This window comes from Periophthalmus magnuspinnatus, chromosome 9, assembly GCF_009829125.3.
Source record: "Periophthalmus magnuspinnatus isolate fPerMag1 chromosome 9, fPerMag1.2.pri, whole genome shotgun sequence".
Classification (NCBI taxonomy): domain Eukaryota; kingdom Metazoa; phylum Chordata; class Actinopteri; order Gobiiformes; family Gobiidae; genus Periophthalmus; species Periophthalmus magnuspinnatus.
The window spans coordinates 26219429-26237785 of NC_047134.1; the positions used below are offsets into that span (position 1 = coordinate 26219429).

At 36.6% G+C, this 18357-nt stretch overlaps 1 protein-coding gene across 1 annotated transcript in view; it reads left to right on the top strand.

Moving 5' to 3' along the window:
• Window positions 1–18357, top strand: part of commd10 (COMM domain containing 10) — a 91308-nt gene that overhangs the window by 447 nt on the left and 72504 nt on the right. The window contains exons 2-5 of the mRNA XM_033972813.2: window positions 65–155; window positions 780–890; window positions 1489–1644; window positions 4580–4690. Coding sequence (XP_033828704.1) covers window positions 65–155; window positions 780–890; window positions 1489–1644; window positions 4580–4690 — 469 coding nt within the window. The remainder of the gene's footprint in view (window positions 1–64; window positions 156–779; window positions 891–1488; window positions 1645–4579; window positions 4691–18357) is intronic.

Consider the following 18357-nt stretch of genomic DNA (forward strand, 5'->3'; position numbering starts at 1 on the left):
ATGCGATCTAACTGACTGAATAATTAAACTGATGTATTGTGTAATTCTGATTTCTCCCCTAAAGCATAAAGGACGCTGTGGGATTCATGAACTCTATTGACGTGAATAAGTTCTCCAGGCTGATCTCACGCATCATCCAGAGACTCCACCTGAAGGTACTGCACTGTCCAGCTTCACAGTGTCCTGAACTAGACCAAGACCAAACTGAGTCTATATCAGAACTAAACTGGGTTCAAATCAGGACAGAAACTGGACATGAATGAAAACAGCCTAAATTTTATGTTTAGAAGTAAGAGTTAGGTTAGCTGTCTTTGTAATTCCCTCAGTCGTCCAGGTCTGATCGATAATGAAAAATGAAGTTAAATCTGTTAACTAGATCAGAACATATTTTTGGCTCAAAATGTATTGTGTGTACACCTTCTTTGTGAAAATGTGGAGATTTGGGGTATTTTTATTTTAATACAAAAACATTTAAGCTGTGAAAGGTTAAAAAAGTGTTTTTTATGGCCATTTTTTGGTTTATGTCTTGCAGTGAATACCTTTTTAGTATACTGTCTTTTCAGTAAAAATGATGAGATTATCTTGCATTGTTATTGTATCAGTGGCATAAAATAGTTTCAGTATTATTGTTTATCACAGTATATTTTTATAGCAATATATCATACTTATAAATTTGTTATTGTGACAGGCCTTTACATTTCTGTAATTCATTTTGGAACAGTTTATTGCTATGTATTTTGTATTTACAAGACTTGAACTTAATAAGCAATGTTCCACAGGGAGAGAGGACCTTCAGTGAAGAAGAGGAGCAGAAGCTAGAATCGGCTTTGTCTCTCGATAAACAAGCCCTGAGCCTTGTTTTGGAAACCTCTGCCTTCATTTTGGAACAGGTAATCTTGCTAATTTAAATACATTACCAGTTAAAAGTTTGGACACGCCATCTCATTCAAAGTTTTTCTTTATTTTTACTACAGTCAACATTTAGATACACACAGGAGTCATCAAATATATGAAACATGATATATGGCATCATGTAGTAAATGAAAAAAAATGTGAAACTAAATATTTAATATTTAATATACAATATACAATACAATACAATACTTTGAGGATGTGAATATTTACCTTTGTTTCTTTGCTACATAATTACATATATCTTACTTCTATATTTGATGCCTTCTGTATTTATATGAAATGTAGAAAGTAGTTAAAATAAAAAAAACAACAAAACAACACATTGAATGAGAGGGTGTGTCCAAACTTTTGACTGGAAGTGTATATGACCCAATAACACTTAGTTCCACATGATTTTCCTTGTTTGTCCAGTTGGTGTCACTGTTGTATTTTGAAATAAGTATGATGTGTTTCCCTCTTATTTCTTATTTATTTTTATTCATTTATAATCAACAAAAATATGACAATGAGGAAAAATAGTGAAAAAGTCAACAAAATGAACGCTGGTTTTAACTTGTTTTCTCTCATTTATAGTCTGTGTACCATAATGTGAAGCCATCATCTCTACAGCAGCAGTTGGAATCAGTTAATTTAAACCAGGACAAAGCTGAAGTCTTCGCTCAGACCTGGGCCAGTGCTGGACCTGAGCTGGTGGAAAAACTAAAGCAAAACATCTTTGCACCCAAGAAGGTAAAGGGTTTGATTATGGACCATAATTGGAACTTTTATTAATATCTTAACAAGCAAAAAGTGTGAGATAGTTGAATAATTTTACAGCTGTCTCAAAACAAATACATAAATATATAGAGTGTTAAAGTTTAGCAGTAACTACACTATCCATAATAAGGATATTGATACTGATCAGTAACAATACTTGGGTTTTGAGAATCTGCCAGATGCCCAATTCCTACCAATAAGAATAAGAACTTTGCCTTAAAACCATAATTATATTTCAACAATATATCTGCAAAATCAGTAATAAAAATGTAGTTAATCTGTAGTTTTTTTTACTGGATTTTAAAAAGTTTTCTGTTTTATAATTAGAACATGTACAGTGTGACATTATAGATAAGATTAAAAAACAAAAGGATTTTACATAGTACCAGAGTTTATATATATTTTTAAAAAATGCTGTTAAGTATGGTACTTTTTTCATTGATTCTCTTGAGGCTGTTTATAGCCCTGTCACGATAATTACTGTATCAACTTATTATTCAATATATGAAAGCTGGAACAATATATTTTGGGGCTCAGTATTTATCATGTGTACAATTTCTTTGCAATAGTGGGAAGATTTGAGTTATTTTAGTTGTAATACAAAAAGATTTGAGATGTAGAGGGTTGAATAAATGACATGCTTCTGTTTATTTGTTGCCTTTAAATGATGCTGTTTATATAAAAAATGGTTCACTGGGATTGTCCTGCCTTATTGGTTTTGTGTAAGTGGCATGAAGTAGTTCCAGTGTTATTGTTTATTGCGGTATATCTCTGTAGCAATATATCATGCTTAAAAATGTGTTATTGTGACAAGCCTGCTTATGTATACTTGTGGATTTAGTTTTAAGAGTTTTTGCTAATGTCACACTGCACCCTTTTTAATCACCTATCCGCTTCACAGAGCATGTGTTTAGTCAGCTACACCTCTAATAATCAGCCATTATTTTATTAAATCAAGATATTTGTTATATCAATATATTCTGCAACTCTATCTGAATGTAGAACGTCAATAGACACCATGGATTTTTCTTATAAGTTATGGCCCCAATGCTATGGGAGCTAGCACATAGCAATAAAGCATTTATCAAAATATTTAAATTGAATTGTCCACACCTGAGCGCGTTTAGTCGCTCTGTTTTTCTCAGTTGGTAATATAATGTTTTTCATTTGCATCCCCCTTGTGAAATATTTCTCATTTGGCTGTGGGCATAAACAACATTGGCCTGCCTTGTTGACACCACACCTGTCTGCAGATGCTGTACAGGCCTGCGACCCTATAAAACTGTATCTGAGTTATAACCGCTTCTCTCTCCATCATAAAACACTTACAGCTCTGCCTCTACTCAGTGTCTCACATATATCAGAGGTTACTGTGCGTTGATGGGCTGTCAGACCTTTATTTCAAACCACCATTCACACAGAGGGACGATGACTGCGAAAAGCCAGATGTTACTCACCTTATTCTGAAGTTGCCACGGTCGCGATAACAAAATTTGACGTAAATATAGACGATAAACGATAACATTGAAACTAATTCATGCCACTGACACAATAACCCAAGAGCACATATAAACCACAAAAACAATTCTAAATCTGCTGTATAGTTAAAAAAAATCATGAGCTGCAATAAATAAACAACAGAATGAAACACTTTAGTACTTAGTTTGTATCTGTAATGCGCTGAAGTTATTAATGTAGCCTTTTACAACTTAAGTCTTATCATATAGACAAAAAATAACTACCTAATTTTGCCCTCATATTGACCTAAAAAAAATATTGTTCCAACTTTCTTATATTGAACGATAAGTCAATATAGTAATTATCGTGACAGGCATAGCTGCTATTGCCATTTGAGTTGTATTATTTTGCATGGTGTTGCCAGTCTAGATAGCAGATAAGTTCTTTATGGACTACAGAGCCGTTTTTAAGCCACCAGAAAATCGGTGCAGTGTTGACTTGTTTGTCACATGAACATAGAACGTTTTACACAAAACTTTACATCATATTTTAGTGGCAAAACTTTTCTGAAATTCTCTAATGAAATGAATGAGATTCCCACTTAACCAGAAGTGCCACCACAAAGAAAGCTCTATTTAGTCACGTTTATGGGAAAAGTGGTGCCCAATAAGGTCAATAAGTGCTATAAAACTAAATTAAGTTTTAAGTATTGATACAGGGAAAAAAATCACAAAATATTTCACCTTACATGAATTATCAGTTCCGAGACATTCAGAAGGCATATCACAACTAGTATAAGACACTTTTTAATACATTCAGTACCTGTTCAAACACTGAAGTTCTAACATTTCAGAGATTAAAATATGAACAACCAAAGATGATACATGAATCTCATGCTTTTCAGAACATGTTTGGAAAGGTCTTACCTAAAGAGTGATTTTGTTGTATGACGAGGAATTCTATAGCCTACTTTACTGCAGTGTTTGCATTTTGATAATGGCAACAAACCAGACTATGGAACAGCGCCCTCTGCCTGTAAGATCCTGTCGGTCTTTCCACCTCTTCTCCCTGGCATTTAACACTAGCTAAACAGGATATCTTGGTGTTTTATTGTTCTTTTCCTATGTATCGTATTATCTGTATATTTGCTTTTTGTTGACTATTATATGAAGCACTTTGGTCAGCTGAAGTTGTTTTAAATGCGTTATATTAAAAAAACTTTAACTGAACTGAAACAACTCAGCCCAAATTGTGATTTTAATTAGATTGCAGTTAATGATGCAGCCCTGAACCACCAGTGCCTCTTTTAAGCATGTACAGTTCTAATTAATTTTGTCTTGTTTCATCAAATTAAAAATATCTACCTCCAATGTTATTTTTTAATTTCATCTACCTGCTCTGTGTATTTCTCACAAAGCTCTTTATAAATAAACTTCCCTGTGTGTTACAGCTGGAATACGTGGGGTGGCAGTTGAATTTGCTCATGGCCCAGTCCAGCCAGTCCAAGATGAAGTCCCCCAGTGCAGTACTCCAGCTCGGGCTCCGCAGTGAAGACTCAGAGGTACATGTGCGCTGTTCTTCTTCACTGTGACGCTGCACACGCCACATTAAAACTGAGACTAGACTGGGACTAAACCTGAGCTAAACCATGAGTAAAGGCGCGTTCACACTTGTCTTGGTTCGATCCTTGCCCGGGAAATCTCTATGTATGATCTCTCTCTGTATCTTTATACAGATTGATATCAGTCTGGTCCCCATGTCCTCCATAGCGTCTCAAGCTCGGTCAAACATGATCGTCCCATCAGAGCTGTTTTTTCAGTGACGCATGTGAAACAAAGGAGCTCATTGGTCACTTATGATTTACAAATAAAATCAAATTCATCTCACCTTTGTGTTCACCTCGCTTCTGCTGAATCCGTCATGTTTTTCAGTCACCTGTGATATATTTTTTTCCTTCCTATTTTCTCCAATATGGATGGGCCATACAAGTTCCCAACTGGCTAATCCACCTGTCAATTACTCCCATCTGAAAATGGGGAGATTCACAGGTGACCAGACTCACATCTTTGTAAAGTATTGAAGAAGTGTGTATTTTGGATCCCAGGCAAGTTTTGTCATGTTTTGAGCCTAGTTTAGTCCCAGTCTAGACTTGGTTTAGTCCTGTTTTAGTGCGTGGTTTAGTCCTGATCTAGTCCAGCAGGTAGGGATGGGTCAGATTATCTAGAGCCAAGATGATTTTGATAACAATTCTAGTGGTTAGTAGCTTTTATAAACATTATTAAGAAGTAATTAAAGCCATTTAGTTCTTCTGGGGGTTCACTCTTCATTGTGATGGTGTGATGCGGTTAAAGGTGCATTAAACAAAAGAAGCAGTGAATCACAATATGACGATATAATCAAAATATTTTATTGTCACAGGGATCACATGACTATCACATTTGTATTGCCATAACGCCCATCCAGTGTGGTTTTTAACTACAAATGGCTGCGTTTGATGTGATTTGAATTCTAACAGACCTTAACCAGGACTAGGACAGGACAGGTCTAGGCTACATCAGGACTAAACTGGGATCAAACCAGGACAAGTTTGAACACATCCACTGATATGACACTTTGCTTCTAAGTCATTAATTTTCACTAGATGTCAGATTGGGGGCTTAGTGGTAAATGGGTGGCTCGTCCAATCTGGTCCAGTTTCTTTGCTAATAGATGCTAATCCCACTGGTGTGTGCCTTGACCCAGAGGTAGACAGGCATCTGGCGCTGCAGTAAGTGTAGTGTATCAGGGAGCTTGTTATCTGCATCCTCCAGGGCGGCGCTGCTCTCTGGAGAGACTCAGTCCGCTGCCAGGATTGGACTGAATTTGGCTTTTGTTAGTGGGCTTTCATCCAAGAAGAACAGTGTCAAACGGAACAGGGTTTAAGATACTTTTAAGGAAGCGTAATTGGGGGTTGCATTCTTCAAACTAAAGTGCTTGTGACGGGTTCACATGTTTTATCACGAGGGCTGTCGTCCTTAAGTCAGTTAGTCGATTAATCAGTGTCATATTGTATTTATATTTTAAGGATTTATATGGGAAAACAGAAGAAGTAAGTGAGTTAGATGAAGAGGTAGCATTTTTTGGTATTTATATGCAAAAATCTGATTAAACTCATGATTCACAAGTTCTGTTTTTATGTCTATTAAATCTATTTTAAGTCTATTGGTTTCTAGTACCTTTTTTATGTATAAATAGTTGTTTTTGCATGAACTCCCACTGCAGGTGTAGCATTGTGAGTACCGTTTCGCTCAGTTACATAGACGTACTTAATAGTTTTGAGTGCTTTTGCCACGCCCCCTTTTTAGTAGACTAGTAATCGTCTGGAAGGGCATGTTTTTAGTCGACTGGGGACACGAATAGCTGAATATAATCATGTTTACTATGTTTTAAACTCGTGTGTTGTCAAACCTGTCATCATAAACTACCTGTTGACTTTTGCAGTAGCAGGAATCAATGTATCTATAGGTTATCTACGCAAGCAAATGGTATAATGGATGGATGATTTGTTTTCAATATTGTATTTCTTTGCAGATTTAAAAGTACTGGTGGTTACATTAAACTTTGTACACTCATGAAGTCATACAACGATACAGTGATTGGCCTGCTCTCTCTAATCATGCCTCATTTTGTGACCTGTATATTATAGAGATTTATAGTTAACTCTCATTTTTCTTACTGTTATATTCACATTTCCTTGTTTTGAATATAGTTTAAAACACTTACATAGCAGATAAACACCTTATAAACACTTTCAGAATTTTGGGCATTTTAATGAAACAAGCTTATAGTTTGTTTAATGTCATATTAAAGCCTTCATAATTTTTTACTTATTTATGAATGCTAAAAAGATGATCTAATAAAGTTATTTATGGTGTGGTTAATGTAAGGAGGTAAGAGCCAAAATCAGCACAAGCACCGGAGCCAACCTCACTTTCACTCTCTCACTGCTGTAACCCAAGTACAGCGCACACATCGATGTATCTGTGAAACAAATGATGCTACAGACAAACTCGGCCTGTCACGATAACAAAATTAGAAGTTTGATATATCGCTGAAGTAAATATAGACGATAAACGATAATTGAAACTAATCTATGCTTCTGACACAATAACCCAAGCGCAGATTTAAACCATAAAAACTGTTGTAAATCTACAATATTGTTCAAAAAATCATGAGCTGCAATAAATAAACAGCAGAATGAAACACTTTAGTACTTAGTTTTTATCTGTAATGAGTCATAGAAGTTATTAATTCAACCTTTTACAGCTTAAGTCTTATCATATTGCCAAAAAATAACAAAACATTTCCCAGCAGTGCAAAGAAAATGTTGACTATATTATTCCAATATTGTTCCAGCTGTTACATACTGAACAATACAGCAGTATGGCATTTGTATTATGGTTCAGCTTGCATTTTGTTTACATTAGTTTTATTATCATCTACAAACTCTAGTATAACTTGATTATATTTGATGCTTTGAAATACTTGTGTTGATGTGGTCTGCAGATTATTTGGAGAACTGTCAAAACAAAAATGCGTTTCCTAACTTAACAAATTGCCATCATATATTAAGGATATACAGTTGAAACCAGAAGTTTACATACACTATATAAAAAGACAAACACAAAGGCTTTTTTTTCCTCACCATCTGACATTAATCAGACAAAACTTTTCCTGTTTTAGGTCAATTAGGATTAATAATTAGGTATAGGTGGTAATGCTTCTCCTGGTCTCCATATAAACACATGTGCTCGCGCTGTATATTTTAATTAAAAATATATATCCATTTCATCAGTTTTTTCCACTCCAAAGCTGATTTCCTCTTGTTTGTGAGTCTGATTATTCCTTGTTGCTTGAATGGTGATGTTCCAAATGACTAGTCAGGTGTCTCTTCCGTTCAGACTGGTTTATATTCTACTCCCTCAAGACAAGATGCTCTGAATGAGGAATTAGAGCTGACATATTTAAATTTCTCCCTTCTTAAATACCCGCCCTTAGTCACACTCCAGGGAAGATCTGTATTTATATATTTTGACTTGGGAGACAGCGGTGGAGGGTTTTGTTCTTAACCATTCCAGATATTTTTTTTTTTCCCTGAGGCTTGGTATACTGATATTAATTTATTTAAATCCACTCATCCTTTTTCCCTTGTGGAAGGAGATATCTTGCAGGAGGCTACAAAGACTCTGGTTAAAAGTGCAACGGGATTTCTTCATCTGTGCATGTTCTTGTCTTTACCAGCAGGTGGCACTGTTGATCTATAAATGTTGAATAGAGATGGAGTTTAAAGGCTCTACTTTATGCATAAACTTTACTTTTAAAATGGCCGTAGGCTTTTTTGACACTATTATGTCTGAAACTTTCTCAAAACAACCTAATTTAATGTGTGTCAAAGCACTGCATTGATTATCCCTTGAATTTTTATTTCAGCTCCAAGTGTCATGCGAATTTTGACACAGAATTATAAGGCTCTCTATTCTAACTAGAAACGGGACAATGGGCAGGGTATTTTTATTGTAATAAAAAAAAGTGATAGAAAGAAGACAGTAATTTGTATAATTGCATACCTGGAAACCTGGCAACCTTGGTTCTGACAGGATCAGGGGCGTTCACTGAGTTTTTTGGTGTAGTTTTGACTTAAAAGAAAGTATAATTTTATAGTAATTGTATAAACATTGAACGTACTCTGGTATTTTTAATGTAAGTGCAACACGCTTATAGTCATTTGAATGCATTTCCAATCCATCAATAGGCCTGTCACGATAACAAGTTTTGAAGTGAGATTTTTAAAATGGAAATATCCCTCAAAAAGTATTCTAAATGTACAAAACTGAGCTACAATAAATAAATAATACCAAAGTAATTATTCATAATTTAACTCAAAAGCAGTACAGAAAAAACAAACTAAATTTTTCTGCTGGTACAAAGAAAAAGCCCCCATGACCCTGAAAAATTATAGGCAAGTTTATTTGTATAGCACAATTGGTACAAGTAATTCAAAATGCTTTACAGAATAAAAAATACATTAAAATCACAGTACAAACAAATTAAAAGACAAGTCTATTTAGTAATTATCATGGCGGGTGTTTCCATCAGCAGTTTTATCATTAATTGCTATTATTTTGGCCATTAAAATCATAAAAAAAAAATTGTGCCATATATATAATATGTCTATATATGACCCCTCTTGTTGTTTTATGTGTCCAAACAGAGATGTCAAGATGAATCGGGTAATTGCTAATCTTGATGATACAGGTTACAATTTAATCGTGAACAAAAAATAATGATAGTAATGATTAGAATCCATTTAAATCAACCTATACTTAAAAGTGCGTTTGATCTAGCTGTTTATGAGACATTCACTGACTTGATGTAATGGTCTGGCATTTTTATATAGCACTTTTCCACTTTCAAGGCAGTTAAAGCGGTTCACATTTCCCACTGGGACACCTGCCCAAGGACACAACGACACCATTCATTTGTGGGAGATGGAATTGCACCTCCAACCTGTGGATCAGTGGATGTGACGGCTCAACCAATGATGTTTACGTCGAGAGCGGGATTCGATCTGCCAACCTTTGGATCAGTGGGCAAGATTGTGAATGAAGGGTTTTGCTCATGTTATCCAAATCTTTCCTCATGTATATATATATTTTTTCAAAATAAGCATAAAAGTAAAATTTGTATCGATCTGTACATCAAATTAGCAAGATTAGCTGCTAAAAAACAATACAGGAAGTAATAGGTAATGCTACTGGAATAGAAATAAGGAAGAGGACGCCAACATAGAAATCGCCGTGTGTTATTGATTGGCTGAAAGCTGAATATAGATATCCCATGTGCCCAGGCCCCGGCTTCGTTAGCACGCTCCCTGAGGATGAAGAGGAGGAGACGAAGAAGCCACATGTCCAGTAAACACTATGTGACAGCCTGAATGTGCTGTTCATGAGGCCCGATACTGTAAATGAGAGGTGACATCGGCTCTCGTGTGTTTTAAAATATTAAATAAACATGTACCAGGTAGGGCAGGGCGATATGGTAATAAAAATCTAATCGTGATCCCATCCTTGTGACCATTTCCTTTGCGGGTAAAATCGCGGGTGGCAGTCCCAAGGTTGATGGTTCAGTTCTCAGTCTCAACGTAAACATCATTGGAATGAGCTGTTATATCCACTGACCAGATGAATGCTGTCGTTGTGTCCTCGGGCAAGACACCTCCTCGCTCCCAGTGTCTGTGTACACTGTGTATGATTGTGTGTGTGAATGGGTGAGTGTGTCCTTGATGTAAAGCGCTTTGAGTGTCTTGAAGATGGAAAAGCGCTATTGAACGAGAAGGTGCGTCCAAACTCTTGACTGGTACTGTACATAAACGCTGTCTTGGTCCAAATGTGCGCACTTACAACTCGGAATATCTAATTTGACACACAGAGAGACCAAGGAAAAGCCACATCTACTGTTAGACCAAAAGGATAGTCAGATTTGAGGGTAAAAATAAAAGTAGCAGTCAGTGATACTAGGCAAGGTGATGAAAGCGAGGTGAGAAGACAGAGTACACGAGAATACAAAATGTACTTGAACAAACTGAACTGAATAAAAGTGAAGGCAGATAGTGGCTGTGTGGTAAGAGCTCTCACCTCAGAACTCAAAAGTTGTGGGCACGATCTCACCTCCTAATCTAACCATATGTTCTTTGGTAAGACAATTAATTTTCAATATATTATACATTCAGTGATGAAGACGAAAATTGCTAATTGGATAGATTGGGACCACTAATTAAAGGTATCACACTATTTTCTGATCTATGTTATAATGTTGCTTCCTCATCACAAACAGACCACATTTAACACAAGCCCTGCATATTTAGGCTGAGTTCTTCTCTCAAAATGAAATCACTCTGTTCCACCTTGTGATGTCATGTGATAATACAGGAAGTGCTCCGCTGTGTTTTAAAATGCCGTACATCGTCACTAAAATCATTTGGATGATTTAAACCCTGCAATTCCCAGTCTCTACTAAAGGTAAAAGGTTGACTTAAACTACCACTTAATGACATCACAAGGTGGAACAGAGCATTTTGAGATTTGGAGATGTGGACAGACTAATAATAAGGGATTGCTCAAACATGTGTGAATGAAACAAACCACAACTCCAGGTATGTTTTTGATGAGGTAACAACATTATAACATGGATTAAAGCTAAAGAGTCCATTTTGCCTAATATATATATACACGTCCAGTGCAATCTTTCTGTTTCAAATGGTGAACCGACAACTTTTGTGGCTCTATGGAAAAATATGAGGTTTATATATAGATGCATATGTCATCAGCTGAGTACTTCGTGGTATATACTGTATGAGGGGACTGCTCCGTACCCACACTGCTCGTGCAATAGGCCATTATAGCTGAAGGATGTGGTGGTTTGAGTGTCGGGCGCTCGGAGAATAAAACGGTTCACATCGAGCGGGATCATATTCCGAGCAGCCGTTTAGGAAGCTAACTCAATCTGCCTTTGTTGTCTGAAAATGCTGTATTGACAAATCATTTAGTCTGGCTCTCAGAGTAATGTCACGGCCCACTTTTGAAGAACTCTGAACGGAGCCATTTAGGAGCTACTCTGCTTTGCGAATCTGATACAGGGCTGTCACTGATGAAGAGTTTGAATAAAAATGAGAAAAAACGAGCACTGGCTGCAGATCTTGTGCTTCCAAAGGGAAATAGTTTGGGATTACATTCCTGGAAGTTTAATTGCAACATGCTTTCTAATTGAACCAGTGTGTTTTTGTGGCTTTAAAATGAACCAATTTTTTGACTTTGATACATCGTCTGGGTCCACAGTTCCAAACCGCCATTTTGTAATTGGGTAGAATATAGTTACATCAAACTAGAGTGTTTTTTCTATGCAATTTCTCCATTTTAGGTGACCTCATCCTCAGGCCAGATGAGCTTTAGGGACCCCTAGATATTTCCAAGACCTCTTCTAAGTGGTCGCAAACTCCATATGAGAGACCAATGTCTTTTTTTTTTTTTTTTTTAATGGTGTTTAACGTAATATATACCTTTTAAATTTTATGAATTAATAAAATAAGTAACAAATTCAGAAGAACCATTGGACCATCAGAAAGTTCTGTATGGACAATTAAGAAACTACATAAACTACCAGTCAAAAGTTTGCACACACCCCTTCTTGCAATGTTTTTTCTTTATTTTTACTACTTTCTACATTTTATATACACACAGAAGACATCAAGTATATGATGTAAGATATAGACAATTATGTAGCAAAGACAAAAAGTAAATAACTACTAATTTGTTTATATTTTGTATTCAGATCCTCAAAGTAGCCACTCTTTACTTTGCCAAAATATATTTCGTGGTTGTTTCACTTTTTTCTTTACTGTAAATAAGAAGTAGAAAGTATTAAATTGAATAAAAAGGGTGTGTCCCAACTTTTGACTGGTAGTGCATACTATACTGTACGAGAGAAATACAGATTAGCTCTACACACACACTTGTTTACTCGTTTGAATACAATATTGATAACCATGGTTTTTCTGTTAATTTATTTAGTTGCCGTTATGCATGTCGATTTTCTACAGGTTTTTGTGCATTTGAAAGCCCTTCTGTATTTTATTTCAGTTGCGTGGTATTCTTCAGAGCTGCAGAGCCACAGCGGAGGGTAGGATGACATTTATAATACAGAACATTCTGCCACAGCCACCACTCGTTTTAATATTTATTGTGGACATGCCAAGCCGCTAAAGGCTCTCAGTCTGAGCCAGTGAGCTAATGCTTCTCCTCATGCGCCACTTCACACTCTAAGACTATCTTTAACTTACAGCTTCACACGTACGCGATTGAAATTGATAAAGTTTCCACCCAGTTTCCAAGTTTCAAACCTGTAAAAGCAAATGTACTGAGTTTGACTCCTGTCGGATTTGAAATATTACTCAAGTGGACCGAGTCATAAATCTAACCCAGATGTATGTGCTACTTTTGCTCACTGAACTTTCTGCATAAATAATCAAAAATTTGAAATACACTGTTGAATCTGTTGTAAGTGGACCAAGCCCCGTTATGTGTTTAATGTGAGTGGGGGTCACTGCTCCACAGATCAGACCTGCAACTTGCCCTATTGGCATCACCTTCTGGTCTCCATGAAGATGTTATTGCTTTACCTAGAATGATCCACAGTATGGCATAAGCTTATAACTTTTGCATCTCCATGGCGATAAGTTGGGGCCTGGTGTTTTTTTTAACAATAAAAAAACCCCCCAAAAAACAACTGAATAAATGCAGAGTAGATAAGTTTAATGCCATACTATGAAACATTCTAATTAAAGCAATAAAATCTCATGGAGTCAAGCAGGTGTCCTAAAGCTCTGTTCAAAGATGGAACACCACAGCTGCACCTTTAAAATGCCAGATTTTATATTTTTGATAAAATTGAATAATGCATGAATTTTATCTTTGACAAATTATCATGGTCTCTTTGAGTCTTTGGTAATGGCTCCAGCTGTGTTCCATTTCATACGATTCAAGTGTCTGTGAGCGTCATAGTGGCCCTGCTGTTCATTTTCCACTTCCTAGAGTCTGAGTTGTTACGAAAATCATGTTTGTGATCGCAGCTAGCTATTGCCAATGGTTACATAATTCTACCTTTTACACTGCCAGGAAAACACTTATTTGTTATTTCCTATGTACATTTTGTGCCGAATACAAACAAAATTCAAAGCCGGGTTGTTATACTGTTTGCGTCATTATCAAAGCAGCAGACAGGAGAGAGACTTGTGACCTCGACTTGCATTTTTTAGGGTTAAAGTCCTTTAGTTGTTTAGTCGATTAATCGGTCAGTGGTGTCTACGTCAACTAAAATTTGTCTTACTCAACTAATCATTGTGTCTATGTTCTTATTATAATGATTTATATGCAGAAGTAACAGTAGAAAGGAGAAGATGGTGAGTGATTAAGTGAGCCGAAGAGTTCATATTTTTTGGTATTTATATGTAAAAAGCAGATTAACAAGTTTAATCTGTCTTTATATAAATACATTGCTTCCTACTTCTCTTTTCTGTAAATATAAGCTTTGTTTCCACTGGTTCACTTTGGAGTTGATTGGGCCGCAAGTGTCTCTACTGTCTAAAGTGAACTGTACTGCCCAGTCTGAGGGTCTGACCCTGGAGGGTTCTTGCTCCCAGAAGGATCTAGGGCTGGTACATCTCCAGGCGTAGTTAACAACCAAACAAGACTGGATAAGAGTCCAGCAAAAATGAGACTAAAAGCAGCTATAAACATAAAATAATAATTTCTCACTAAACACTCACTTGATCTTGTGATAAGCTGCTTATGACAACTTAAATGTAGAGCCTCTGTAGAGCCTTTTGCTCCTCAAAACAAAGCTGCACAAACGCAACAGCTGTTTTCTGTTTATGGATGTACGCCGCTCACGTATCACTTGCGCATAAAGATTGAACATATTATATTTCGAGTGCAAAATGCATCCAGCATGAGCTAAACCCAGTGCATTACATAAAAGTATAAAAGTATAATTCAGATTTGATTTAGATTTGCTTTATCAATAAAACACAAGTTATGATTGTGTGATGTCAGTGTCTCATGTAGCTGAGCTCTGCCCTTAGTCCCGGAGCCATGCTCGGAGCATGGAAACGCAACTCTGCGTCTCTTGTGAGTTTGTGTCAGATACATAGACATAAGTGTTTTGAGAGCTTTTATCTTTAGTCAACCAAGAATTTCTTTAGTCCACTGCCACCTTTTTTTTTGTCTTTGATTTGCCAATAGGACGCCTTTTATTTGCAAACATCCCATTACATCCCATCTCTCATGACGCCTCAGACTCCACGTATTAACCCGCTGTGAGGAGAAACACAATTATCCAACACATTTTTTGACTCTATGCTATGATCGCACATCTCCCCGGTCTTCCACTCAAAGCTAAAAACAACTTCCTCCCACATTTTCTTGTCAAGTCGGCCCTACGCTACAAGCAACACTTCCGACTCAATCTTTTCATCTTTCCCTTGCGGGGATTACATCGCTGATCAATATATTTGGAAAGCCTTGTGTCTGCGCTACCACCCAAACCACCCACCAGCGCCATCGGACAAAGCCAGTTTTGTCTAAAGCTCTACTTGCCTTGCTCTACATGTCCTCCGGATGCTTTGTTGCTTTGAGCCCTTTTAGAGAGTCTTTCATTCCTCCTCTCTCCCTCCATCTTTTCCTCTTTCTCTTCACACTGCTGCCCTCATTTGTTTTCGGTGGGATTTGGGGATCGCATTCAGTAAGTAGCTCATTGTCCCAAGTTTTATCCGTTGGAAGAGGATGGGGCGCGCTCCTATGCTCTCCGGGGGTGTCTTGCTGCTTGCCATACGATGATGTCATGGCATTTTTTTTTGTTTTAGCACCAAGAGGGGGCACCCACCGACACCCCCCTCACCCCATTACATACGCTATATCCACCCACCAACCTCCACTTGTGTTTTTTGCTCTGCCAGTTTTCCCAGATCCTTTGGCTTCTCAAAATGCGCCTAAGGGATTTGTAGCTGTTTGGTTGTTGTTTAGCACACCCACGATACATGCTAGACACCCTATAGGAGAGTGTTCATCCCCACAAACCCACCTTATTTTGGCTTCTTTTTAAAGAGCCTGGACTAAATTTTTCCCAAGCATTTCCATATATAGTTCCACTCTTTCACTCAGCCCTTCGTTTCTTAACAGGTGATGAATTTATAACCTATCACTGTTCACTCTATGGAAAAGCAGATTGGCTGTCGCTCTCTGTCAGAAGAGAACAACACTGTATAAAATATATTTATAAAGGACTACGACGATGGACCGACTCAGTATCTCACTTGTTTGTTGAACTTTGATAAATGAACTTTTATTACAAGATCGATTGTATATGTCTAAAAACTGGTCGCTAAAATGGAAGAAAAAGGCCTTTGGTTATTTTTACTTCCCAAAAATGGAATACATTTCAAGGACATGCACAACTGTATAGATTGGTGCCACTAATGCACTTTAATAATCTGGTGATAAACATTTATAATCACATCTGCTCCTGTTTTTTGATGTTTTAAATGACAGGGCGGCCATGAAAATGAGAGTCCTGTATTCTCATTGGGCTCTCTCAGTATAAATAAAGGTAAGATATATTGTATTGTAAGTTCTTGAGTTCAAAATATGTCTGCTGTGTACTGTCTGCATCTAATTATAAAGCATTTTGTTGTCCAAGAAGCAGGAAGTTTGTGGTTCGCTTGCTAGTCTTAGTTAGCATCAGTGTTGGAAGGTGATGAAGTAAAAGTAGTAAAGTACTGTACTTAAGTAGATTTTTTTTTTTTTTTTGGTATCTGTATTTTACTTCAGTAAATTTTAAATTGGGCACTTTTTACCTCACTACATTTGAGAGCAGATATCTGTACTTTCGACTCCACTACATTTTTTAACTAGACTGAAAAGTAGAAAGTACTTTTTATATGATTTGAGGGGTTATTTTTTAACGTTGTAACATGAAGTTTTTCGAGTTCAAGCTTCGGCTTTGAGCAAACAAAATTCATAAGAGAGATTTAGAAATTGATTTGTTTTGTAACAACACTTATGTGAAATACTTTTACTTTTTGCTCTTAAAGTACATTTTTAAACACGTACTTAAAAACTTAAGTAGATTTTTTTTCATGTGATGCTTTTACTTGAGTATTTTTTTCCTCCAGTGTCTGTACTTTAACAGTAACAAACATTGACTTCTTCCACCATTAGTTATCATTACCATGATGACTAAACTCCACTCTGGCCTCTAAAAGTTGTGAAAAACCCTTTTAAACTCATTGCCGTGAATAATCAGGATCCTCGAAATGCATTAGATCAGTGCGGTGTAACTTTAGACCACTGCAAACTGTTTAAAGTGACCAACTTGTGTTTTTCACCTTTTTTAAAGTGGTAAAAATCAGGTACAGCGCCTTTAATATGGCACCCCGTCCACACGGACTTCTTTTTGTTTTTCAGTGATCATTAATCCCCTGATAATGCAGTGTCGATTTGCCATAGCCGCAGGGATGGTACAAAACAGTGAGACTCTCAAATGCTTCTCTGGTTAAAGAGGCTGTTCTGGATCTCGGCAGGGTGAGAAATCTTTTTGGGTTAAACAAGAAGCTCTGATTGCAGAAGCACTGAGCTAAATTATTTCTATTCATTTACAAAATATGCGGGAAAGTGTTGTGCTTTTTGTTCATTGCAGATATGAGTAATATGAGATTTATGAGATGTATTTTAAGATCACTGACTGACTTATAATTGTTATTGACTTTCTCAATTTCAAAGTCTCACTACACAATATGATTTTGACACCTCACTATAATAAATATTTGCCATGAGGTACATTGACATGGTCCTATTTTAAACTCCAGTCTCCTTTTATTTGTTATATACAGTTGAAACCAGAAACTTGCATACATTATATAAAAATATGCGTATGCTTTTTTTTCCTCACTGTCTGACATTAAATCAGACTAAACATTTCCTGTTTTAGGTCAATTAGGATTACCAAAATTATTTCTATTTGCCAAATGTCAGAATAATAAAAGTATAAAAATAAAAATATTTCATGACTTTCTTCAAAGTCAAAAGTTTACATACACTAAGATTAATATGAATTTAAACAATTTGAGGAAACCTAGATGATGATGATGATATTGACAACATTTGAGTTAATTAGAGACACACCTGAAACACACTTCATCTTTGTGTAACATCAAGGGAAAGTCAAAAGAAATCAGCCAAAATATCAGGAAGAGAATTGTGGACTTGCACAAGTCTGTTTCTTCCTTGGGTGCAATTTCCAGATGCCCGTAGGTGCCATATTCATCTGTTCAAACAATTTTACACAAGTATAAAAACCATGGGAATGTCCAGCCATCATACTGCTCAGGAAGGAGATGGTTCGGTGTCACAGAGATGAACGTGCTTTGGTCTGAAATGTGCCTATCAACCGAAGAACAAAAGCACAAGACCTTGTGAAGATGCTGACTGAAGCAAGTAAGAGAGTGTCATTATCCACAGTGAAATGAGGACTGTACCGACATGACTCTGCAGGAAGGAGCCATTACTCAAGAAGAAACATAAAAAAGCCAGATTACAGTTTGCAAATGCACAGAGGGACAAATACCTTCATTTTTAGAGA